Here is a 25400-nt window from a genome sequence, read left to right as displayed (position 1 = left end):
GCTGGGACCTAATCCTGCTCCTTGGATTCGAACCGCCAACCTTTCAGTCAGCAAGTTCTGCTGCTCAGCGGTTTAACCCGCTGCACCACCAGGAGGCCCATATAACCTTACCATATATGCTGCCATATAATTCAGTTTCTGAATCCGGATTATCTGCTTTGAACTGATTTATATGGCAGTATAGTCTCTTATAATCCAGTCCAAATCAGATAATCAGATTCAGAAACTGGATTATACGGCAGTGTAGATACAGCCTCACTCCATCTTCTGGTCATGCTGATATCAGTTGCTCTATTTTGACTCTCCAGCCATCATAACATTGGACTTCAGTTTGCTACTACTGTATATGGTTCTTCCCTAAGCCATACAATAAATGTATTGTTGAAGGCTTTCATGGCCGGAATCACTGGATTGTTGTAGGCTATTTCGGGCTATATGGCCATGGTCTAGAGGCATTCTCTACTGACGTTTCACCTGCATCTATGGCAAGCATCCTCAGAGGTAGTGAGGATGCTTGCCATAGATGCAGGCGAAACGTCAGGAGAGAATGGCTCTAGAACATGGCCATATAGCCAGAAAAAACCCACCACAACCCATACAATCAATGGTTAGGTGTTATATTCTGTAATGCTGTATTTCTAGGGAGAAATTGCAAGTGAGAGGAGAGCGAAACTGGATCATTTAAAAGCTGTTGAAAAAAATGGGATGAGAGAGGGTTAAACAAAACTGTCTCAGCCAAATATCAACAGTTGGAAAGTATGAGGAGCATAATGAAGAGACATTATGCCTTTACATGGCAATCTGTCAGCAGATCTCCACCATTTCATCCATTCTACTATGATTAAAAAAAAAGAATTCAGATGGGAATGTGCCGATAATGGGATTAGTGATTTAAAGAACATAGTTGTGGGGATGGGACTGCTTGGCATTTCACACTCCCCTTATGTGCCCAAATTCATGTGTCATGTAATTGAATACTTGCCATCCATTCCTATATGATGATAGAGTATGTATTATGCATTTAGGGTTTTTTTTTTTTACAACAGATCCCAACAGGAAGGGATCTTACAAATATATAGATATTTCTGTTATACTATTATCCTGATTGGAAGTTTACTCATAAAGTCATAATAAGGGAAACATTTCGATCAGAGCTTTCCAGACGGTGTCTAATGACACAATTGTGTGTCAGCTGCAGTGTGTAGGTGTGTTGTATGAACGTCATTCGAAATGACAAAAATCTTGGAAATGTATGTTATTATCTTAATCGTATATTTTACAAAATAGAAATAAAAGGCTTTCAGGAGATACGTTGTGTCCCCATACATTTCATTATTACAATTGACATATGTGTCCGTATCTCTTGTAAGCGGTTGGTTTAACAGCCAGTTTGAGAGTAAAACTGAATTACTTGTGTCCCAAAATAATGTATGCCTAAAAAGTGTAAAATTTGAAGAAAATGGCACTCTCTAAAAGTCTTAGGCAAATGCCCCCATAATCCCCCAGTCACATGGCCAGTGACCAATGGTCATGTAACTATTCTGGAAGATGCCGACTTGAGGACAGGCTGCATTATTCGTTGGTGGCGCAGTGGGCTAAACTGCTGAGCTGCTGATCTTGCTGACCGAAAGATTGGTGGTTTGAATCCAGGGAGCGGAGTGAGCTCCCGCTGTTCGTCCTAGCTTCTGCCAATCTAGCAGTTGGAAAACATGCAAATGTGAGTAGAACAATAGGTACCGCTTCAGCAGGAAGGTAACAGCACTCCATGCAGTCATGCTGGCCACATGACCTTGGAGGTATCTATGGAAAACGCCGGCTCTTTGGCTTAGAAATGGAGATGAGCACCACACCCCAGAGTCAGACATGACTGGACTTAATCTCAGGGGAAACCTTTACCTTAAAAAGTGTGTCACCAACATGAAATGTTTAGAAATCTCTGGTTTATTTATTTATTTACACCATTTCTACCCCGCCCTTCTCACCCCCAAGGGGGGACTCAGGGCGGCTAACACAGGCAGCAATTCAATGCCGCAATATCAGTAACACAATGTAAAAAATAATACTACATATCAAATTAAAACAATTACACTCAATTAAAATCACAAAAACACATAGTCACATAATCACAATAATCACAAAGTCACAAAGCCATTTCCAATAGTCATAACAGTCTTATGGTCCGGGTTCAGTGTCTAAAGTGCTGCTGTGCCCACTAGCCAAAGGCCTGGCTCCAAAATCACGACTTTAGTTTTTTCCTGAAAGAAAGGAGGGAGGACGGCAATCTGATCTCGCTGGGGAGCGAATTCCACAAGCGGGGGGCCACCACTGAGAAGGCCCTGTCCCTCTCCCCCACCAGACGTGTTTGCGAAGCTGGTGGGACTGAGAGCAGGGCCTCCCCAGTAGATCTTAAATTATGAGGTGGAACGTAGAAGGAGATACGTTCGGACAAGTAAGCTGGGCCAGAGCCGTATAGGGTTTTATAGGCCAAGACCAGCACTTTGAATTGTGCTCGGAGGTGGACCAGTAGCCAGTGGAGCTGACATAACGGGGGTGGTGTGCTCCCTGCATGGCGCTCCGGTGAGTAATCTGGCTGCTGCCCGTTGGACTAATTGAAGTCTCCGAACAGTCTTCAAAGGCAACCCCACGTAGAGTGCGTTGCAGTAATCTATTCGGAATGTAACCAGAGTGTGGACCACCGTGGCCAAGTCAGACTTCCGAAGGTACAGGCGCAGCTGGCACACAATCAACTGTGCAAAAGCTCCCCTGGCCACCACAGAGACCTGGGGTTCCAGGCTCAGCAATGAGTCCAGGATCACTCCCAAGCTGCGAACCTGGTTTAGATAGTCATGTTGTTTAAAACCTGTGATACAGGATAACATAGGTCAATTAATATATCAAAACACATGCACATCTGTGTAAGTTGCCCAAGTACCTGTAGCCATTTTCTACCGCAGGCATACGTCTATTTTAACACTGTGTCCAGTTGCTTTTTCTGTCCCACTTACATTTTATATATTCTGTAGATGTACACCATCTGATTATTTTCATACAGCCCAGAGCCATCAGCTTGAGACTTCCTTGAAGTAATAAGTGAATTCAGAGAGGTAGCCGTAATTGTGACCTAGCAGTCAATAAGGTTATAAAGCTGTAGCACTTTCCAGCACTTTTGCTGCAGTGAGAGCATGTACGTGTCAAAAACCTCTCAGCAGATGCACGGGCTTTCCTTCCTATACATACTGTGATAATTATGCTAAGTGTGGGATGTAGCCTTTTGGAAGGCATTTGTGGTGCTGCTTCCACACATAATGACTCACTGTGTTGTGAAAGGCCACATGGCGTAATTCTATAGAAAACTCGGTTACAAGCAATGCTGCAGTCCTTGAATATACCTTGCAGAGAAAGCGTATCCAGGCCTTGGTGATTACAACACAGCATAAATAGCAATTACCAAGGGTATAACAGGGATCCCTCATATATGTCCCTGACATTCTGTATCCTGAAGTTAATGGGGATAAGTCCTGCTCTGTAAATGTCAAACCGAATACTGATTTAAAACAGTGACTTTATGGTATGTGATGATTGATACAATTCCAGTCTATTCTTGGACCTGTCTTCTCTCAAGGTTGCTTTACATGTGTGTGTGTATGTGTGTGTGTGTGTGTATATATATATATTACAAATATACATCTATATAATCCAGCGTTTCTCAACCTGGGGGTCGGGACCCCGGGGGGGGGGGGGGGCGTAAGGGAGTTTCAGAGGGGTCACCAAAGACCATCAGAAAAAATATATTTCTCATGGTCTTAGGAACCCCATTGACATAGAAAGCTGAAGATCACTCTGCCTGTCCATCTCTTCCTTTTTGGAAACAGATAGCGAATCCTCCCACCAAAAGCCCTCTTCCTGCTGTGATTGGCCAGCCTCTCAGCCAGCCTCTCAGCCAAGGGGAGGGCTGTTTCTGAGACTCTAAGTAGGGAGGGGAAAGCATGCGTGCTTGGCGCATGGCAACATGGTATGCATGTGCGGGTGAGGGAGAGCATGAAATGGTGGAGGGAGGCTCATGCCAGCGAGTCTCTTCAAGACATGGAGCTTCTATGTGGGAAGTTTGGCCCAATTCTATCGTTGATGGAGTTCAAGGGGCTCTTTGATTGTAGGTGAACTACAAATCCCAGCAACTACAACTCCCAATTGTTAAGGCCTGTTTTCCCCAAACTCCACCAGTGTTCACACTTGGGCATATTGAGTATTCGTGCCCAGTTTGGTCCAGATCTATCATTGTTTGAGTCCACAGTGCTCTCTGGATGTAGATGAACTACAACTCCAAAACTCAAGTTCAATGCCCACCAAACCTTTCCAGTATTTTCTGTTGGTTATGGGAGTACTGTGTGCTATGTTTCGTTCAGTTCCATCCTTGGTGGAGTTCAGAATGCTCTTTGATTGTAGGTTAACTTTAAACCCGGCAACTGCAACTCTCAAATGGCAAAATCAATCCCTTCCCCAACCCCACCAGTATTCAAATTTGGGTGTATCGGTTATTTGTGCCAAATTTGGTCCACTGAATGAAAATACTTCCTGTATATCAGATATTGACATTACGATTCATAACAGTAGCAAAATTACAGTTATGAAGTGGCAACAAAATAATGTTATGGTTGGGGGTCAACAACTTGAGGAACTGTTGTTGACACCCAACCGATAAGGGTGTCATTACGAAGGTTGAGAAACACTGATATAAGCTGTGAGTAGTGTAGCTTTCAAATAGATACTTGTGCATCAAAACATCCCCATGATTTTCACAGATGTTGTGGTCAGAGATGTACATTGAAGTTTTTTCTTATTGCTGTGATCTGTATATTGATAACATAAAGTTTCAATATTCCATCCCTTTTCTGGCCATTTTTCTTTATTGAGAATTCTTTTGTTCTAAGGAGATACCTGTTGCGGACAGCTATCGCCAGGTGATTTCATGCTATTTCAATTATTGAGCAAAAGTAAATGATCACTGGTGGGGCTGTGGGTTAAACTGCTGAGCTGCTGAATTTCCTGATCAAAAGGTCACAGGTTCAAATCCGGGGAGTGGTGTGAGCTCCTGCTGTTAGCCCCAGCTTCTACTAACCTAAGGTAAAGGTAGTCCCCTGACATTAAGTCCAGTCATGTCTGACTCTGGGGTGTGGTGCTCATCTCCATTTCTAAGCCGAAGAGTCAGCGTTATCCGTAGACACCTCCAAGGTCATGTGGCCGGCATGACTGCATGGAGCGCCGTTACCTTCCCGCCGGAGCGGTACCTATTGATCTACTCAAATTTGCATGTTTTCGAACTGCTAGGTTGGCAGAAGCTAGGGCTGACAGCAGAAGCTCACGCCGCTCCCCAGAATCGAAACTGCGACCTTTCGATCAACAAGCTCAGCAGCTCAGTGCTTTAACCCACTGCGCCACTGGGGGCTCCTGCTACTAACCTAGCAGTTCGAAAATGTGCAAATGTGAGTAGATCAATAGGTACCGCTCTGGCAGGAAGGTAACAGTGCTCGATGCAGTCATGCTGGCCACATGATCTTGGAGGTGTCTACAGACAACACCTGCTCTTCGGTTTAGAAATGGAGATGAGCACCACCCTCCAGAGTTGGCCACGACTAGACTTAATGTCAGGGGAAAACCTTTACCTTTACCTAAATGAGCATTCATTGGGACACCTGGGGTGCAGCTACATTGTAGAATTAATTCAAATTAGTTTTATTTCTTAATATTTCTGAATGGCACTTGGAGTTGACTTCCTTTTTAATGAATGGGGAATAATGACAATTGCCAATAGCTTACCATTAAAAAGATGGGAGAAGATGCTGCAGTTCCTCTTCCATCTTAGACATTTATGATTTTCACCCTCTTCGCCGCAATACAGTGCAATTGCTCTCCTCCCTTCACACACAATTTGCTAGGGGAAATTGCAGTGAAAGCTTTAGAGTAGAAAAATAAAAAAGCAAAACAAGACTAACGATAAGGATCCACGATTTCCCATATGCTGTTTCTGAGGTTTGCCATGTGTGAAGATGCCAAGGCATATTATTATTATTTTTTCCCCATGTCTGGTGTAGAGGCTCCCAGATGAAGGTGGTAATTTTTATATTACAACATTTTGTCTAAATGTTCCAAGCTCTTGATATATACTGTTTACATCACTATTAGCCACAACTCTTTTTATTATTATTATTATTATTATTATTATTAATCGTCTTTATTATCTGTCATTTCCTTGTTACAATAAAAGAGGGGGAACAATCAGGTTGAAGGAAGAGTGGGAATATAAAGGGAAAGTATAGGGTCAAGATGGATAGGGGGAGGTAGGGGAAAGGGGAGGTATAGCATGTGATGGTAAAGTGGGTTTTGGTGCAAGGGAGGGTTAGAGTTAGAGGTGCTTCCAGTTCAATCCACAGAGAGATAGTCATCAAAATAAGTTACATTTTCTTCAGTACGCTCGCTCACTTGCTGCTTCTGAAATCGTTTCCCCCCCCCCCCCTATTAATAAACTAAACATGAAGATTCAGTTCTTCCTGCAAATATCTTTTAAGTGGTTTCCAATTGGTTTGATTCTTTTTGAATGTATTTTACAATAGTTACGATAACTTGTCCATATTCATATATTCTGTTATTTTGGATAGCCAGTCTTTTATTCAGGGAGGGATCTCTTCTTTTCCATTTCTGGGCTATTGTAATTCTCGCAGCTGCAGACAAATAAAATAACATCTTCTCTTCATTTTTCCCCATTTCAAAATTAGTTATGTTCAGTAGATAATGTTCTGGTTTCATGTCATATTTAATACTTATGGTTCTTTGAGTATGTTTGTGAATTAATGACCAATATTTCTTAATTATTTTACATTGCCACTATAGATGAGAGTACGTTCCCAATTCCCTCCCACATTTCCAGTATTGATTATTGTGCCATCACACCCAGACACTATAAAGTTAAAACTAAGATGTGCTTCTCTCTTTATCTGGGTGAACCGCGGGTGCCTTTCTTAGAAGCTCAAGATTCTCAGCAACTGAGGCCAGTCCAGATTTGAACATCAACAGAACATTTATTTTTCAAAGTCCTTGACAGACTTGGCACAGCTTGATGAAGTTACAAACACAAACAGTCAATTTGGGAAACCATATAGATGTTCTTTCTTTCCCTTTTCCTTCAGTTACCGAGTTAACTTATCCCCAACGATAGAAAAATCCTGGGATCTTTTACCCTAACCCTGAGCTGTTATCTTTCAGAAAGAGCAGGTCTTCCCCTATCTAAGCTCAAAATTAGTTTTGGAGATGAAGTAATGGCGCCTCTCTCAATGGCAGAGAAATCCTGAGATATTCCCTGCCCCAGCACTGAGCTACTGTCCTTTAGAAAGAGCAGGTCTTTCTCTATCTGAGCTCAGCACCAAATTCAAAGGCGAGAGGGTAACCTAAACCGTACTCACAATGGCCTGTCCTAGCTGCCTAGCTTGGCCACCAGCACATCTGAGGCTTTTTCTATGCTAAAGAAGGCAGGAGAGCTTTACCAAAATGGAGATCTCATCCCCAGGAAAAAGGGCGGTCTCTAGACCAAAAGGATACTTTTTAGACCAATAGCTGCAAAAGGCTTGCAGGCTGGCTTCCAGACTCTGTTAATGTTTGACTATTAGGGTGCTGCTAAGACTGTAGCAACCCTGGGGGAAAATGCAAAGGGATGCTATTTTGGAGGGCTATCTGGGAGGGCTTTCGCACAATTAAGACTCGTGTGCCAACTGCGACCGTACCTCGCGAAGGCTGATCTGGCCGGGGTGGTCCATGCCTTGGTCACCTCTAGGTTGGATTACTGTAATGCGCTCTACGTGGGGCTGCCCTTGAAAACAGCTCGGAAATTCCAACTTGTCCAACGAGCAGCGGCCAGGATGTTAACTGGTGCTCCCTACAGAGAGAGGTCAACCCTCCTGTTCAAGGAGCTCCACTGGCTACCGTTTATCTTCCGAGCCCAATTTAAGGTGCAGGTGCTTACTTACAAAGCCCTGAACGGTTTGGGACCAGCCTACCTGCGTGACTGCATCTCCGTCTATGAACCCACGCGTTCACTACGCTCATCTGGCAAGGCTCTGCTCGTGATCCCGCCTGCATCGCAAGCACGTTTGGTGGGGACACGAGACAGGGCCTTTTCCGTGGTGGCCCCCCGTCTCTGGAACTCTTTCTCCAAAGATCTTAGACAGGCCCCTACACTGGCAGTCTTCAGAAAGAATTTGAAGACCTGGCTGTTCCGATGTGCCTTTTCCGATTAGGAAATCTCCAATACCAAGTCCCAGAAGCACTTTATTAGAATTAAGATTGCCGCACACTGCACACTGCACTTGCCCTATAATCCCTACATATCACCTGTCACATCAGCACTTTTTAATCCTGTACCCTTTACTCTGGCCCGGCCTAGTTTTATCCTGTTTGATGTATTGTTTATTGCTTGTGGTTTTGTTGTTTTAATACTGCTTTAACTGTTTTAATTTGCTTTAAGTGTATTGTTATGTTGTGTATTGAGGCCTTGGCCTTTGTAAGCCGCATCGAGTCCTTCGGGAGATGCTAGCGGGGTACAAATAAAGTTTAATAATAATAATAATAATAATAATAATAATAATAATAATAATTTTATGCAACTAAGGGGCAATGCAAACCAAGCTCCTGGAAGATGGAACAATTATTTCTAAATTTTCTAAATTTTTGGTAATTGTACAGGTGTTAGATGCCAGCGGTAGAATATCTTTTGACCATTTTTCAATTATGTTGGTGGCTCTTGTATATCTTAATTTGATCTTCCAGACATGCTCCCATTCCTTTAGGAGAATGGAATGCCCAATATCCACTGCCCATCTGGCCATATTTTTTTATTAGTTCCCTAATATAAGAGGGAATTAGCCACAACTCTCTTAATCACAGAACAAAATGTTAAAGAATGATTTATAAACTCAGTTTCAATCAGATTAAAAGAAAATGTACAGGCAACCTCTTAGATCTTACGTCTTGTTTGTACTGCTTTCTGTCAGCATTGCGTTACTTTCCTGCTCCGGGATGATGCCACAGTGCATTTATATCATCTTGCCATTCGCCTGCCCTTTGTTGTTGCAGCAGCCTTCTGCAACGGCATTGCATTTTCAGAGAAGGCATCATCTCTTGCTCTCCTCCCGCCTACACTGCTGCCGTGCGAGAAGGGGCTATCCTCAGGGATGCTGCAGACATGCAAGGCATTGATGGACGATGCTGCATCACTCTCACATTGCAGCAAGTGGCATGCGCTTCTTCTTCTGATACAACGCAAGCTGTCACTGACATCCTACTGTTGGTGCGCTACGTTTTGCAATGGTAACTATCAACTGCCTGCATGCTGTCTGAAGATAAAAAGGAGAAATGAGCACAGATGATACAGAGAAGACAGTGCATCAATCAAAGATATATTATTTCTGCTGCCTTGAAAAAGACACACATTCTGAAACGGAGAATTTAGAGAAAATGAAATATTTCAATGTAGTGTAAGAGGCTTTGAGAATCCTACGAAACTGTTGTGTTCCTAATCTGTTCTGATACATCTGTTTTGCTTCTTTCCGAAGTCTGTACCATCTATGGCCCCTTCTACACAGCCGTATAAAATCCCACATTATCTGCCTTAATAATAATAGTAATAATAATAATAATAATAATAATAATACAACTTTATTTATACCCCGCCACCATCTTCCCAAGGGACTCGGAGCGGCTTACATGAGGCCAAGCCCAACAACACATCAATAAAACAAGAAAGGAATAAACAAAAAACAATACAATACAATTAATATAAATCACATATAAACAATAAGCAATTACACACAAGGATTTAAAAACCTATGGCTGGGCCAAATGTAATAGTTTAAAATTTAAAAAATAAACGCTGGACATGAACAAGGTAGGATATATCTGGTAGGAGGGTTTTAAAAGAAGTGCCTTGAACTGGGATATATGGCAGTGTGGACTCAGATAATCCAGTTCAAAGCAGATATTGTGGGATTTTTTGCCTTGATATTCAGGGTTATATGACAGTGTGGAGGGACCCTTATTTTCACTAGCATCGCTCTGCTTTCTGGCCATTTCACATAATGAAAGTAATTTTGAGACCACACATTTTGTTTCGTTGCTGTGACATTTCCCGGCAAAACCTATAATGATTCCAGAGAGGCGCTTTATGAGTCAATGTATAGATCCCTAAATGTACGTAAACCCAAATGGCGCTTGTAAACCAGATTTGCTTCCTTTGTGAAAGTAATGCAAATTATGAACTGAGAAAAAATGAACAAAACAATCTTTTTTTAAAAAAACAAACAAACATCTAAAATGGTATATCTTGCTTTATTTCTCAACAGAAAAGAATTTGAGCTGGCTAACAAAAATGAAAACACATACAATATTGCAAATGAGTTTTGCATCACAACTTCATGAGATTTTATTTATTGTCATATTTCAGTGACAACATTTTGCTGAGATACCGTCTGAGTTGGTGACCTAAGAGCAACAGGGAGCTCTGCCTTTGCCAGCAAGAGAAGTTGCTCCAACAGTAGTCTTGGCAGGCATTTACCTACAATATGTTTAAAACTAAAACGTGAAAAAATACATCTGAGCAAGTAGGCAACCCCATCTGTCTTTTCTCAAATCTTGTGTTGACTGCAAAGGTCTAGAGTTGTTCTTTGCTGTCAAGTCAACTTTTACCTTTAGAGACCTCCAAGCGTTTTTGCAAATTCAGACCTCTGGCTTCCTTCATTGACTCAACCCACCTATAGAGTGGTCTTCCTCTTTTCCCACTGTCTTTTCCTTTCCCAAGCATCATTATCCTTTTCGGCGATGATGCCTGAGCATCATCTCATGAACTGTCTCCAGTATAACAGCCTCAGTTCAGTCACCTTGACTTCTAATGAGAACTCAAGTCTGATTTGATCTAGGGCCCATGCATTTGCCTTTTTAGCAATCTATAGGATCAATAGAACTTTCCAAATGAGTTGATTTGCTTCATTGTCGAGCTTTCACGCTTAATAATGGAAATACGTTGTCATAAATTATCCTGACTTTGGTATTTAACATTGGTCCATATTACAACCTTTAAGTAGATTTGACTGAATGGCTTGCAGATCTTCAACAATATGGATGCCTGACAACCGGAATCCACTACCTTAGTGCTTAACACATTAAAACCATGAAATGGAAGAGTTTTGGGATAGTGCATGTGTGCTTGTAATGCCCCACACTCACTTTAGATCTATATGTGTTTTAGCCAGGTACTCGCAAAAGGATAGAAGCCAATTTGGGCTTGGTAGCTTTATAGGACCAAAGGATACTCTATTGGCTCCATTTTTAACCTGATGCTTTTATTTACTTTATTTTGTATCAAAAGCATTGCTTAAATTAGTATAAAACTGATAAAAATAGAAGGAGTGTAGGCGGCTAAATATCTTTTGACCAAAAACAGGCAACAGCAATAGCATTGTCTGTAGTCTCCAACAATTCTTCCTCTGTACATGAGGCAGGGCATAGTGGACAAGCATACAGATGCGGAGTTGTCTGTTCTGCTTCACAGTCACACAAGGTGTGGGATTCTTTTAGGTAGGTTGTCTTTTGATCTGCCCACTCCGCTTCTGAGTCTGTTCAGGGACTTCCAAGTTGCTCATTCTTGGTTTGTCCTTGGAGGAAGACGGTCATGGGGGGGGGGGGGCATCCATTTGGGATTTCCTGGTTTAGCTGCCCAGAGGGATACCCTTACTGTTGTTGGGGGGGACGCCAAGAGGAGTGGTAGTTCTCATAAAGCTTTTCCTTGATTTGAGTCTACTGGGAGAAGACTGGTAGCCATGTAGTGGGTGGCTTTCACAGTGTTCAACCTTATTTCTCTCACATTTAGTAGCAACTTCCCATGGGGGGGGGGGGGGGTGGGAGCAATGCCAGCTAGCTTGTAGAGTTTATCAACAAGTGTAGGTTTAATACATCCTGTGATTATTCTGCATTTTCATTCAATGTTATGTTAACCTGCTTTGCATGGGCAGACCTGATGCTGAACAGGTAGCTGTAGAAGCCTACACTAATCTTCTATACTATCTATATGCTGCCACCCCAGCACAGTAAATAATGTCTCTGGTTTGAGCCCTTATGGAAGCCCTCAAAATTAGATCGCTTAACACAGCGTTTCTCAGCCTGGGGGTCGAGATCCCTTGGGGGGTTGCAAAGGGATGTCAGAGGGGTCGTGAAAGACAACAGAAAACACAGTATTTTCTGTTGGTAATGGGGGTTCTGTGTGGGAAGTTTGACCCAATTCTATCATTGGTAGGGTTCAGAATGCTCTTTGATTGTAGGTGAACAATAAATCCCAGCAATTACAACTCCCAAATGTCAAGGTCAATTTCCCCCAAACTCCACCAGTGCTGACATTTGGGTATATTGAGTTTCTGTGTGAAGTTTGGTCCAGATCCATGATTGTTTGACTCTACGGTGCTCTCTGGATGTAGGTGAACTACAACTCCCAAACTCAAGGTCAATGCCCACTGAATCCTTCCAGAATTTTCTGTTAGTCATGGGAGTTCTGTGTACCAAGTTTGGTTCAATTCCATCATTGGTGGAGTTCAGATTGCTCATTGATTGTAGGTTAACTATAAATCTCAGCAACTACAACTCCTAAATCATACAATAACCCCCAACCCCACAACTCCACCAGTATTCAAATTTGGGAATATTAGGTGTCAGTGCAAAATTTGGTTGAGTGAGTGAAAACACATCCTGCATATCAGATATATACATTACAATTCAGAACAGTAGCAAAATTACAAGCGCAAAAACCGGGTTGCAGCTAAACATAAAAAAAACCAAGATTATGGCAACAAGAATGATTGACAACTGGAAAATAGAGGGAGAAAATGTGGAGACCGTGACAGACTTTGTATTTCTAGGTGCAAAGATTACTGCAGATGCAGACTGTGGCCAGGAAATCAGAAGACGCTTGCTTCTTGGGAGGAGAGCAATGTCCAGTCTCGATAAAATAGTAAAGAGTAGAGACATCAGACTGGCAACAAAGATCCGCCTAGTCAAAGCCATGGTATTCCCTGTAGTCACCTACGGATGTGAGAGCTGGACCTTCGGGAAGGCTGAGCGAAGGAAGATAGACGCTTTTGAACTGTGGTGTTGGAGGAAAGTTCTGAGAGTGCCTTGGACTGCGAGAAGATCCAACCAGCCCATCCTCAAGGAAATAAAGCCCGACTGCTCATTGGAGGGAAGGATAGTAGAGGCAGAGATGAAGTACTTTGGCCACATCATGAGGAGACAGCAAAGCCTAGAGAAGACAAGTATGCTGGGGAAAGTGGAAGGTAAAAGGAAGAGGGGCCGACCAAGGGCAAGATGGATGGATGGCATCCTTGAAGTGACTGGACTGACCTTGAAGGAGCTGGGGGTGGTGACGGCCGACAGGGAGCTCTGGCGTGGGCTGGTCCATGAGGTCACGAAGAGTCGGAGACGACTGAACGAATGAACAACAGCAAAATTACACTTGTGAGGTAGAAACAAAAATAATGTTATGGTTGGGGGGTCACCATAACATGAGTAACTGTATTAAAGGGTCGCAAGCATTAGGAAGGTTGAGAAGCACTGGCTTAACACAACACTCTGTTAACTGAATCATTACTTGTGTGACTGCAAAAGTATGCTTAAACAATATTAATGGTATCTCATAATTCAGTTTTTCAGAGATAATAACCTCAGATCCAAGGAATTACACCATATGCACCAGAAGGAGTTGTTTCTCAGCCTCCCATGTTGTATACATAAGTGCCTTTGCCATTCAAGGGGGTTCTAAGAACAATCTGTGATGCAACACAGGAGGCTGGGCCATAAAATAAAAAATGAAAACCTCAGCGGGGATGTAGAAACTCTTGGGTCTGGTTAAAGTAGCTCTTTAATCCTGGCAGCGGTGCTTTTCTTTCTGTTGGAATAATGCCTGGCAGATGGAGATCGGTGTTCTTGGGTTTGTGAGGGATGTATGTAGACTGCCCAGGATGTCCTCATTTCAATAGCGTTCTCATAATTTCATTCTGACAGTGTATCTGTGCCATAAACCCTAATGGGTGTTTCTTACCCATGGCACAGCTTTTCTGAAACATTTCCTATAGAATATTCTACTCTTTTCAGTGTCTCTCATTGGGAAGGAAATTAACTTGGCACGCTTTGATCTGTTGCTGAGCTTGAACTCCCAAAATGAGGCAGCTTCTGGCATTATAGCATAGTATATAATCCACTCATATAAAGAAATCAGTATTGTGTAGTTTTCAGAAACCGATATAGTGTTGATTTTTCTACTGTTGTACTGGGAGACATTGCTGTTTGCCTTTCCTACATTATTGATTTGAGTCTTCTGCAGAAATAAAGCTACTAACGCAGAGCCCGTAGGAGTTTTATAATTCTAGCCAGATGAATAGCAAGCTGAGTCCTTGTTTTCCTCCCCACCCTCCTTAATTTACAAACCAAATGCCATTATGTGGGCATAAATTATGTCTAAAAATAATTTGCATTTGAAATTCAAATGCGTGGAAGAGCCACTGAGAAGCTTTTATCTTGGTTTCTTGTGTTTTGGCAAGAGTCCCCAACTATTAGATCAGCTTGCCCATCCAGTCAGTATAAAATAAAGTTAATTGTACTTGCTGAAAATCAAATGGCCTCAGCCTTACATTAATTCCTAGGTCCGTGATTTAATAATGACACTGGAGACGGAGGACTGGGAAGGTGCTGAATGACTGTCTGAACCAATCAGTGGAGCTATAAATTACCCTTCTGAGATTCCCGGTGGCAGATTGAGACGCTCGGTTACAGTCGCAAGGGGGCAGATAAAGCCCCACGTAGAAGCAATTTGTCAAGATTCCTGAGTTTATGGAAATTGGAGTTTAAGCTTCATTTGAATTCTCTGTGTTTTTCAGCATGCCAGTTGTGAGTAGGAACTAGCACAGGTGGAATGTGGGAGTCACTAGTCAGAGGGGCCGATTGAATCCAGATCGAGCATCCTTGATCTAAAATAATACAAAATCATTCACATAAATGGCTGAGGAATTTGATTTTCTTAAGATTTAGTATACACAATCTTACCACAACACACACACACATATTACCCTTAGGCTATGTGTAAGGTGTGTATGAAGCATACATGGCTTTTCGATTTAGATCTGGGTCCCATCCCTTAGATCAGGGATTCTCAACCTGGGGGTTGGGACCCCGGGGGGGGGGGGGGGTGTCGCAAGAGGGTGTCAAAGGGATTGCCAAAGACCATCAGAAAGTACAGCATTTTCTGTTGGTCATGGGGGTTTTGTGTGGGGAGTTTGGCCCAATTCTATCATTGATGGGGTTCAGAATGCTCTTTGATTGTAGGTGAACTATAAATCCCAGCAACTACAACTCCCAAATGTCAAGGTCTATTTTCCTAAACTCCACCAATATTCACATTTGGGCATATAGAGTATTTCTGCCAAGTTTGGTTCAGATCCATCATTGTTTGAATCCACAGTGCTCTCTGGATGTAGGTGAACTACAACTCCAAAATTCAAGGTCAATGCCCACCAAATCTTTCCTGTATTTTCTGATGGTCACGGGAGATTTGTGTGGGAAGTTTGGCCCAATTCTATCATTGATGGGGTTCAGAATGCTCTTTGATTGTAGGTGAACTATAAATCCCAGCAACTACAACTCCCAAATGTCAAGGTCTATTTCCCCCAAACTCCACCAGTGTTCACATTTGGGCATATAGAGTATTTCTGCAAAGTTTGGTTCAGATCCATCATTGTTAGAATCCACAGTGCTCTCTGGATGTAGGTGAACTACAACTCCAAAATTCAAGGTCAATGCCCACCAAACCCTTCAAGTATTTTCTGTTGGTCATGGGAGTTTTGTGTGCCAAGTTTGGTTCAATTCCATCGTTGGTGTAGTTCAGAATGCTCTTTGATTGTAGGTTAACTATAAATCCCAGCAACCACAACTCTCAAATGACAAAATCACTCCCCCAACCCCACCAGTATTCAAATTTGGATGTATCAGGTATTTGTGCCCAATTTAGTCCAGTGAATAAAAATATATCTTGCATATCAGATATTTACATTACGATTCATAACAGTAGCAATATGATAGTTGTGAAGTAGCAATGGAAATAATGTTATGGTTGGGGGTCACCACAACATGAGGAACTGTATTAAGGGGTCACAACATTAGGAAGTTTGAGAACCACTGCCCTAGGTGATGTATGTACGTGTAGATACTGTACAGACATTCCAATATAAAAATCCAGAGCACTTCTGATCCTAAGCATTTCAGATAATGGGTACTGAGCCAGTACAGAACTAAAAATGAAAAAGTGAGGGATTTTGTTTTTGGTAATACACAAATCCAATGTAATGTTCCTTGTTCAGAGTTGTCTAATGGACACTTGGATGAAGAAGTCATTTGGGGATCACTTCTAGAAGCCATGCATGGGCTTTAATAATGTATCAGATGGGGTTATTTCAAAAGATTTAGAGCAGGATCCTTTTTGTTATCATGCAATGTTGTGCTTTCTGAACTAGTACGGAGTGGCAAGATGCGCAGCTTGTAAATGTACCACAAACACTATTGCTACAGAGCACCCCCTCCTGGTCGGCATAAATGCAAATACTGCATCCTAAACTTCCATTCAGATCTGATTTTGTGTCCCCTGGAAGCTCTTTCGGTGTATATATCCAAAGAAGTTATTTGTTTATAATCTTTGTTGTCTTCAATATGAATTGGCAAGGATTTAGGAGTGGTAGTAGCTGGTGGCTTCCAAACACTGGAACAGTGAATCTCCTGTGATGTTTACTCTGAAATTTGAAAGTGCTATCCAAGGTGCTGAAACTATTTTGGGAGTGCACAATGTTTTTGACATGGAAGCTGCCATCAGTTGCTGCTTAGGACATGCAGTAAGGAAGGGAATAATTTTATAAACATTTCTTTTTTGTAGAATTTTATTATATCATAATGTTCAGCATCTAGAGTGCTGCATGTTTTAATAATAAAGGATACTTTCATACCAGAAATGTCCTTTTGTCTCTGAATAAGGACATCTTATGACTTTATAGACCTGTTCTTGTCAACAGTCTTAGCGATGTTCACTGTCAGCTGCCAGTTAGCATTCAAAACATACCATTGTGGCTTTCCTTCACAAAAAGATAGTGAGTTTGATATTGTCAGGAGCATAATAATAATAATAATAATAATAATAATAACAACAACAACAACTAGCTGTCCCCTGCCACGCGTTGCTGTGGCCCACTCTGGTGGTCATGGGGGTTCTTGTGTGGGAGATTTGGCCCAATTCTATTGTTGGTCGGGTTCAGAATGCTCTGTGATTGTAGGTAACTACAAATCCCAGCAACTACAACTCCCAAATGTTAAGATTCTATTTTCCCCAAACTCCACCAGTGTTCACATTTGAGCATATTGAGTATTCATGTAGAGTTTGGTCCAGATCCATCATTGTTTGAGTCCACAGTTCTCTCTGGATGTAGGTGAACTACAACTCCAAAACCAAAGGACACTGCCCACCAAACCCTTCCAGTATTTTCTGTTGGTCATGTGAGAACTGTGTGCCAAGCTTGGTTCAATTCAATCATTGGTGGGGTTCAAAATGCTCTTTGATTATAGGTGAACTATACATCCCAGCAACTACAATTACCAAATGAAAAAATCATAATTTGAGTGATGGTCACTCTTTGTGTTGTGAGATGTTTTGTTGCCAAATTTGGTATGATTTCGTTCATTGGTTCTTTTGTTTTTAGGGTACTCATTATGCACAGAGCATTTATATATATATATATATAGATAATAATAATAATAATAATAATAATAATAATCTTTATTTATACCCTGCCACCATCTCCCCAACGGGGACTCAATCATAAAGCCATTGAGAGCAGAGTTTGGAAGTATACTTTTGGATTACGGCTCCCATAATACAGCATCCAGAAGGTTCAGTGTGGATTGCATAGGATTTTTTGTATTTTGTATCAGGAGTGACTTGAGAAACGGCAACTCGCTTCTGGTGTGAGAGAATTGGCCGTCTGCAATGACGCTGCCCAGGGGACACCCAGATGTTTTGATGTTTTGTCATCCTTGTAGGAGGCTTCCCTCATGTCCCTGCATGGGAAGCTGGAGCTAACAGAGGGAGCTCATCCGTGCTCTCCCCATATTCGAACCTCCGACCTGTCAGTCATCAGTCCTGCAGGTACAAGGGTTTAACGCAGTGCACCACCAGGGGCTTCTATTGCATAGGATGCCTTGCATGTATAAAAGACTGATTGAAGCATCTCTTGGGGAAAGTATCAGAATTTTACCACATCAAGATGATTTGCAATCTTCATGATCCATCACCACAATTGGTCAAAGGGTGAATGTGGGAAAGTGCCTATATCTTTCCGTGATTCTCGAATTTGCTTGAAGATACTACTTTGTTGGTGCCTAAACAAAGCTGTTGGTCTTGGTGCCTCCTCACAGTGTTTAGCTTTGTTCTCTCTCCATTGTGACCATGGCCCCATAGGACTGAAAATGGAAAACAATTAATTGCCTTTTGTATACACCAGTATTGGAGCTGGATTTGTGTTTGTACTAATTATATGGGTAGGGAAGCTTCATTGCCCATTATCGCAAACAGCAAATATTAGTGTAATGCAGGGGTCCTCAAACTAAGGCCTGGGGGCCAGATGCGGCCCTCCAAGGTCATTTACCCAGCCCTCACTCAGGGTCAACCTAAGTCTGAAAATACTTGAAAGCACACAACAATAACAACAATCCTATCTCATCAGCCAAAAGTAGGCCCACACTTCCCATTGAAATATTAATAATTTTATATTTGTTGAAATTGTTCTTCATTTTAATTATTGTATTGTTTTTAAGTGTTTTTTGCACTACAAATAAGATATGTGCAGTGTGCATAGGAATTCATTCATGTTTTTTTCCAAATTATAATCTGGCCTTCCACCTTCCAACAGTTTGAGGGACTGTGACCTGGCCCTCTGTTTAAAAAGTTTGAGGACCCCTGGTGTAATGCATTTTTTTGTCATGTCAGGAGTGACTTGAGAAACTGCAAGTCACTTCTGGTGTGAGAGAATTGGCCATCTGCAAGGACGTTGTTCAGGGGATGCCCGGATGTTTTGATGTTTTACCATCCTTGTGGGAGGCTTCTCTCATGCCCCCGCATGGGGAGCTAGAGCTGACAGAGGGAGCTCATCCATGCTCTCCCCGAATTTGAACTTCTGACCTGTCTGTCTTCAGTCCTTTTGGCACAGTTGTTTAACCTATTGTGCCCCCAGGAGTTGTTCAATGGTAGCATTCATATCCTTCAAGTGTGATGGAATCTCCTTCTCTGAAGGTTTTTAAACAGAGGCTGGATGGCCATCTGTTGGGAGTGCTTTGGTGGCAGGATTTTACTGGGTGACATTTGGGAGCTCTTCCCCGGATTCGATCCTCTGACCTGTCTGTCTTCAGTCCTGCTGCCACATGGGTTTAACCCATTGTGCCACCGAGGACTTCTCAATGCATTTCATGCTTCAATATATCATCTCTCTCCACCCCTCTCTTCTCTTCTGTCTTTCTCTATAGCCATGGTACGGAAGATTATCTTGTGTCAAAACATAGCAGAGAGATGAATCTGTTCAGACAAGCTTGGTTTCTATAATCCGCTATCACACCATGGAGCCCCACAGTAGAGATGACATGGACTTGAAGGAAGAAACCACACAGGTGTGGTCTGAAGCTGCTGAACAGGAAGAGAGTACTGCACAGGTGACTAGAAGTAATAACATTCTAAAATGCCTAAATTTCACAACCAGGGATTCCCTAACATTGTCTTGCATCGAGACATAGCAGACAGATGACCATAATTTTCGTTCAGTACCGTGTTCCTTACTGGATACTTAAAAAAATCCTTTGCTGTTGGATTTTTGCATGAGACAAAGATTTGCCTGACTTGACACTTTGATGCTCTGAAGAGTTTTACCTAAGTGTGCAGGTTCCCAGAAGTGAAAGCTTGCATTGGGGTGAATTGAGTCACATTAGCAGGGCCTTTGGTGAGGTCTTTATTATACAATCTGCAAGCCTCCCTTACTGAATTTTAAGAAAAGGTACCACCTCATGGACTCCTGCAGGCAAAACAATTGAGTCTTGAACAAGGGAGCCAAGATACTAAAAATCCATTGATGATAAGTGATAAGGATCTAATTTGTTTTGTCCAACTATTCCTAGGGTTTTGGTCTTTCCCCTTGATAAAGAGTTTTTGTACATTTAACAGCTGCAAAACAGATAGAATTCAACCAGGATGCGAGCGAGTGCTGTGTGCACTGGGTCTCTGACTGCCATGTTTTGCTAAAGGCACAGTGTTTGTTCTTAGAAAGCATAATAGATTGCATTGTTTTTAATCTATATACTTCAGTTTAACTCAGTTTTGGACTAAGCAGCTAGTAGTTTATTTCCAGTTCCAGATTGTCTCTGGAAGTGGTATCATTAGTTGTTGTTTCCCCTTCAACAGCCCTAGACTATTATTGTGCTATTTGGGTTGCTGTGGGTTTTTCAGGCTGTCTGGCCATGTACCAGAAGCATTCTCTCCTGACATTTCACCCACATCTATGGCAGGTATCCTCAGAGGTTGAGAGGTCTGTTGGAAAATGTCCAGGTTGGAAAAAAGAACTCTTGTCTGCTTGAAGCAAGTGTGAATGTTGGAAGTGGCCACCTTGATTAGCATTTAATGGTCTTGCAGCTTCAAAGCCTGGCTGGTTGCTGCCTGGAGAAATCATAGAATCATAGAGTTGGAAGAGACCTCATGGGCCATCCAGTCCAACCCCCTGCCAAGAAGCAGGAATATTGCATTCAAAGCACCCCCGACAGATGGCCATCCAGCCTCTGTTTAAAAGCTTCCAAAGAAGGAGCCTCCACCACACTCCAGGGCAGGGAGTTCCACTGCTGAACAGCTCTCACAGTCAGGAAGTTATTCCTCATGTTCAGATGGATTCTCCTTTCTTGTAGTTTGAAGCCATTGTTTCATTGCGTCCTAGTCTCCAGGGCAGCAGAAAACAAGCTTGCTCCTTCCTCCCTGTGACTTCCTCTCACATGCTTATACATGGCTATCATATCTCCTCTCAGGCTTTTCTTCAGGCTCAACATGCCCAGCTCCTTAAGCCGCTCTTCATAGGGCTTGTTCTCCAGACCTTTGATCATTTTAGTCGCCCTCCTCTGGACACATTCCAGCTTGTCAACATCTCTCTTCAATTGTGGTGCCCAGAATTGGACACAATATTCCAGGTGTGGTCTAACCAAGGCAGAATAGAGGGGTAGCATGACTTCCCTGGATCTAGACACTATGCTCCTGTTGACCTCCTTTGTTGGGAGGTGTTAGCTGACCCTGATTGATTCTTGTCTGGAATTCCTCTGTTTTTTGAGTGCTCTTCTTTATTCATTGTCCTGATTATAGAGTTTTTTAAAATACTGTTAGTCAGATTTGGTTCGTTTTCATGGTTTCTTCCTTTCTGTTGAAATTGTCCACCTGCTTGTGAATTTCAATGGTTTCTCTGTATAATCTGACATGGTAGTTGTTAGAGTAGCCCAGCATTTCTGTGTTCTCAAATAATATGCTGTGTCCAAGTTGGTTCATCAGGTGTTCTGCTATGGCTCTCACTTCACAAGTTGAATTATCCTGCAGTGCCTTTCATGTTCCTTGATTTGTGTTTTTTTAATTTGTCTTTAAAAACTCTAAAATCAGGACAGTAAATAAAGAGCAACACTCAAAAAGCAGGGAAATTCCAGACAAGAAACTATCAGGGCTAGCTAAAATCTCCCAACAAAGGACCCCCTCCAGGCAGCAACCAGCCAGACTTTGAAGCTGCAAGGCCATTAAATGCTAATCAAGGTGGCCATTTCCAACATTCACACTTGCTTCAAGCAGACAAGAGTTCTTTCTTCCAACTTGGACATTCCACAGATATATAATCCTCACTTGCCTAGTTTCCAACAGACCTCTCAACCTTTGAGGATGCCTGCCATAGATGTAGGCAAAACATCAGGAGAGAATGCTTCTGGGACATGGTCATACAGCCTGAAAAACTCACAGCAATCCAGCGATTCCAGCCATGAAGGCCTTCGACAACACATTGTGCTATTTCTTTTGCCTGCATATGTGACAGTGACTGTGGTCCATGCATTCTTACCTAGAAACTTTCTGACTAGATGCTTCCATGTAGTTATTCTTGACTTCTCCCCCCCCCCCCTCCTTTCCACATCTTTCCAGGTTCACTTTGTCCCTGAAGGGGGAACTGTGGCTCAGATCGTGTACAGCGATGATCAGGACCGTCCCTCCCAACAAGTGGTCTACACCGCCGACGGCACATCTTACACCTCGGTGGATACGTCAGAGCATACGCTGGTTTACATCCATCCTGTGGAAGGCACTCAGGCATGTGACACCCCCCCCCCCCCCCAATCTCGGGTTCTGCCTATTCACGGCTGCGGAGGGCAAGAATGTCCGCCACAATGGGGTCCAGCTGCCTGCCAAGCTGTGTGAATGCCTAATAGCTCTCAGCTGTGCATAATCATCTCAGCATCAGCAAAGGGGGAGTGTGGACTTTGCGTTCTAAATGAGAGTGCAGATGTTGTAATCAAAAGCTGGTGGCAACCTTTTGAATGTGAAGCCCTGTCCTTCTCGTTTCCCCGAAACTGGGGGAAATTAAGTCTATTTTTTCTTCGTCTTCAAAAGACAACAGCAGTAGCCAGCATGCAATTTCATCAGTCATGGTATTCTCTAAAAGATGGAGGCTCTTAATTAATCACTGCTTCAATCCTTATTTGGGCAGCAGTGTGCGGGCGACTACTAATGAACCACCCACTTTTCTAACTCTGGTGCTAACCTATTATCTCTAAGTAACCAGATCTATTCATTTGCAACGGTGGTTTCCAAGCTTTCTTTCTTAAAGGAATGTCTTCCATGTGGTTTTGTTTGCCAAGGAACTCAAGATGCCTTCCATGTAATCATTGTGCTTTGGAGAGGTTTTGGAACTTGTTCTGAGGGACAGACTCACAGGAGGGGATGGAGGAGGTAGCTAAGAGAGTGTTGTTTGTGAAGCAACCAGGGACCATTTTCTTCTCCTGAGTCTTTCTGGGGCCAAATGGACTATTTTTATGTTACGAATATACTTTTTATATTACAAATATGAAGCCCCTGGTGGCGCAGTAGGTTAAACCTCTGAGTTGCTGAACTTGCATACCAAAAGGTTGCAGGTTCGATTCCGGGGAGCGGCATGAGCCCCCACTATTAGCCCCAGCTTCTGCCAACCTAGCAGTTCAAAAACATGCAAATGTGAGTATCTCAATAGGTCCCGCTCTGGCGGGAAGATAACAGCACTCCATGCAGTCATGCCAGACACATGGCCTTGGAGTTGTCTACGGACAATAACAATAATCTATATAAATAAAACGAAAAAATAAATGTTCGTTTGTGGTATTAACATAACACAAAAACCACTGAACGATTTGACACCAAATTTGGACACAAGACACCTAACAACCCAATGTATGTCCTTCACTCATAAAAACACTGAAAAACACAGCAGAAGGGACTTTAAAAGACCCAAAAAACTAAATGACGAAAAGCTAAATGACAATACAGAAAAAAGGGAGGGAAGGGGTGAAAAAAAGAAAGAAAGAAAAAAAAGAAAGCAAGAGGGAGGGAAAGAAAGAAGGAAAGGGAGAAGGAAGGAAGGAAAGAGGTAGAGAAGGAAGAAAGGAGAGAAAGAAAAAGGGGGAAGGAAGGAAAGTTAGAGAAGGAAGAAAGGAGAGAAGGGAAGAAAAAAGGGAAAGAAGGAAGGAAAGAGGGAGGGAAGGAAAGAAAGAGAGAAGGAAGAAAAGAGACACAGCAGAAGAGAAAGAAAAGGGGGAAGGGAGGAAAGAGAAGGAAGGAAGAAGAAAAGGAAAGATGGGAAGGAAGGAAGGAAAGAGGGAGTGAAGGAAGGAGGGAAAGAAGGAGAGAAAGAGGGAAGGTTGGCCACAGCAACGCGTGGCAGGTACAGCTAGTAATAATAATAATAATAATAATAATAATAATAATAATAATAATAATCTTTATTTATATCCCGCCACCATCTTCCCCAAAGGGGACTAGGAGTGGCTTACATGGGGCCAAGCCCAAACAACAGATTACAATACAAAAAAATAATAATTAAAAATACAAAATTACAATAAAATAAACAACATAACACTAAAGTATAAAACATCAAAGCATATAAACAATATACATAGAACATAAAAACCGAACATAAGGTCAAAGAGCGGGCTGCATGTATATAAAATGATTTAAAAACTCCGAGTGAGATAAAGGGGTAAAACTAATTGTAAGAAGAACTCATGGAGAGACGGGATAATAAACAACTTACATACGGGGGGAGAAACTCCTGGGACAAGAACGCTGAGGGAGCAATAGCATGAAGCTCTTTGTCTTAGGAATGGAAATGAGCAACTACCCCAAGAGTCAGACACGCCTGGACTTAATGTCAGGGGAAAACCTTTACCTACCTTTATTACAAATATAATAATAATAATAATAATAATAATAATAATAATAATAATCTTTATTTATATTTTGCTCTATCTCCCCGAAGGGACTCAGAGTGGATTCCAAATATAAAAGGCAACCATTCAGTCTCTGAATACAACAACAATACATCCATACTAACAAAATGTAAACAACCCAACATATAAACACAAATTATAACTATATGAAAAACAAACTAGTGAGGTCCACATTTGGTTTTGAAAACCAAGTATTTTGTTTATGTTAATTCATCCTTTGAGGAGCTTCAACCAACATTTAAGCTTTTATTGCCACTCCCTCTTTTGGAAATGGGGGCAAGAAAAAGAATAGTCTGGGGAATCTGGAGTAGTTGAAGGCCACAAAACAAGCTTTGTGGGCTTGCAGGTGGTTGACATCTGGTTTCGAATGACTTGCGGAGGCTATTTACTCTAGAGCAGTGGCTCTCAACCTGTGGGTTCCCAGGTGTTTTGTCCTTCAACTTCCAGAAATCCTAACAGCTAGGATTTCTGGGAGTTGTAGGCCAAAACACCTGGGGAGAACCACTGTTCTAGAGTCTTTTGTCGCCCTGAAGATGCTGGAGATTGAAAGTGAGTCCCCCCAGCCCTAATGTTCTACCTGCCTTTTCATATAACCTACTGGCCAGGCATTCATGTGAGTCATATGAGCTGAAAATACAAGCATAATGCACACATAACCCTCCTGGGTTTGCACAGTCTAGAAAAGATCAGTAGCTGCGAGAAACCTTCCAGTTCTTCTGATCAAGTACTCTCCAAGAAACTTTCTGCAACAC

The 25400-nt window shown here is 42.2% G+C and overlaps 1 protein-coding gene across 1 annotated transcript in view; it reads left to right on the top strand.

The window, feature by feature from the left end:
• PRDM10 (PR/SET domain 10) overlaps positions 1-25400 on the top strand; it is a 105713-nt gene that overhangs the window by 14844 nt on the left and 65469 nt on the right. Inside the window, exons 2-3 of the mRNA XM_060787621.2 lie at positions 19639-19821; positions 22316-22480. Coding sequence (XP_060643604.2) covers positions 19729-19821; positions 22316-22480 — 258 coding nt within the window. The 5' untranslated portion in view covers positions 19639-19728. The remainder of the gene's footprint in view (positions 1-19638; positions 19822-22315; positions 22481-25400) is intronic.

The sequence above is a fragment of the Anolis sagrei genome, chromosome 7 (genome assembly GCF_037176765.1).
Source record: "Anolis sagrei isolate rAnoSag1 chromosome 7, rAnoSag1.mat, whole genome shotgun sequence".
NCBI classification, from domain to species: domain Eukaryota; kingdom Metazoa; phylum Chordata; class Lepidosauria; order Squamata; family Dactyloidae; genus Anolis; species Anolis sagrei.
Note: the sequence above shows the minus strand (reverse complement) of the source record. Positions and strands in the feature narration are given on the sequence as shown.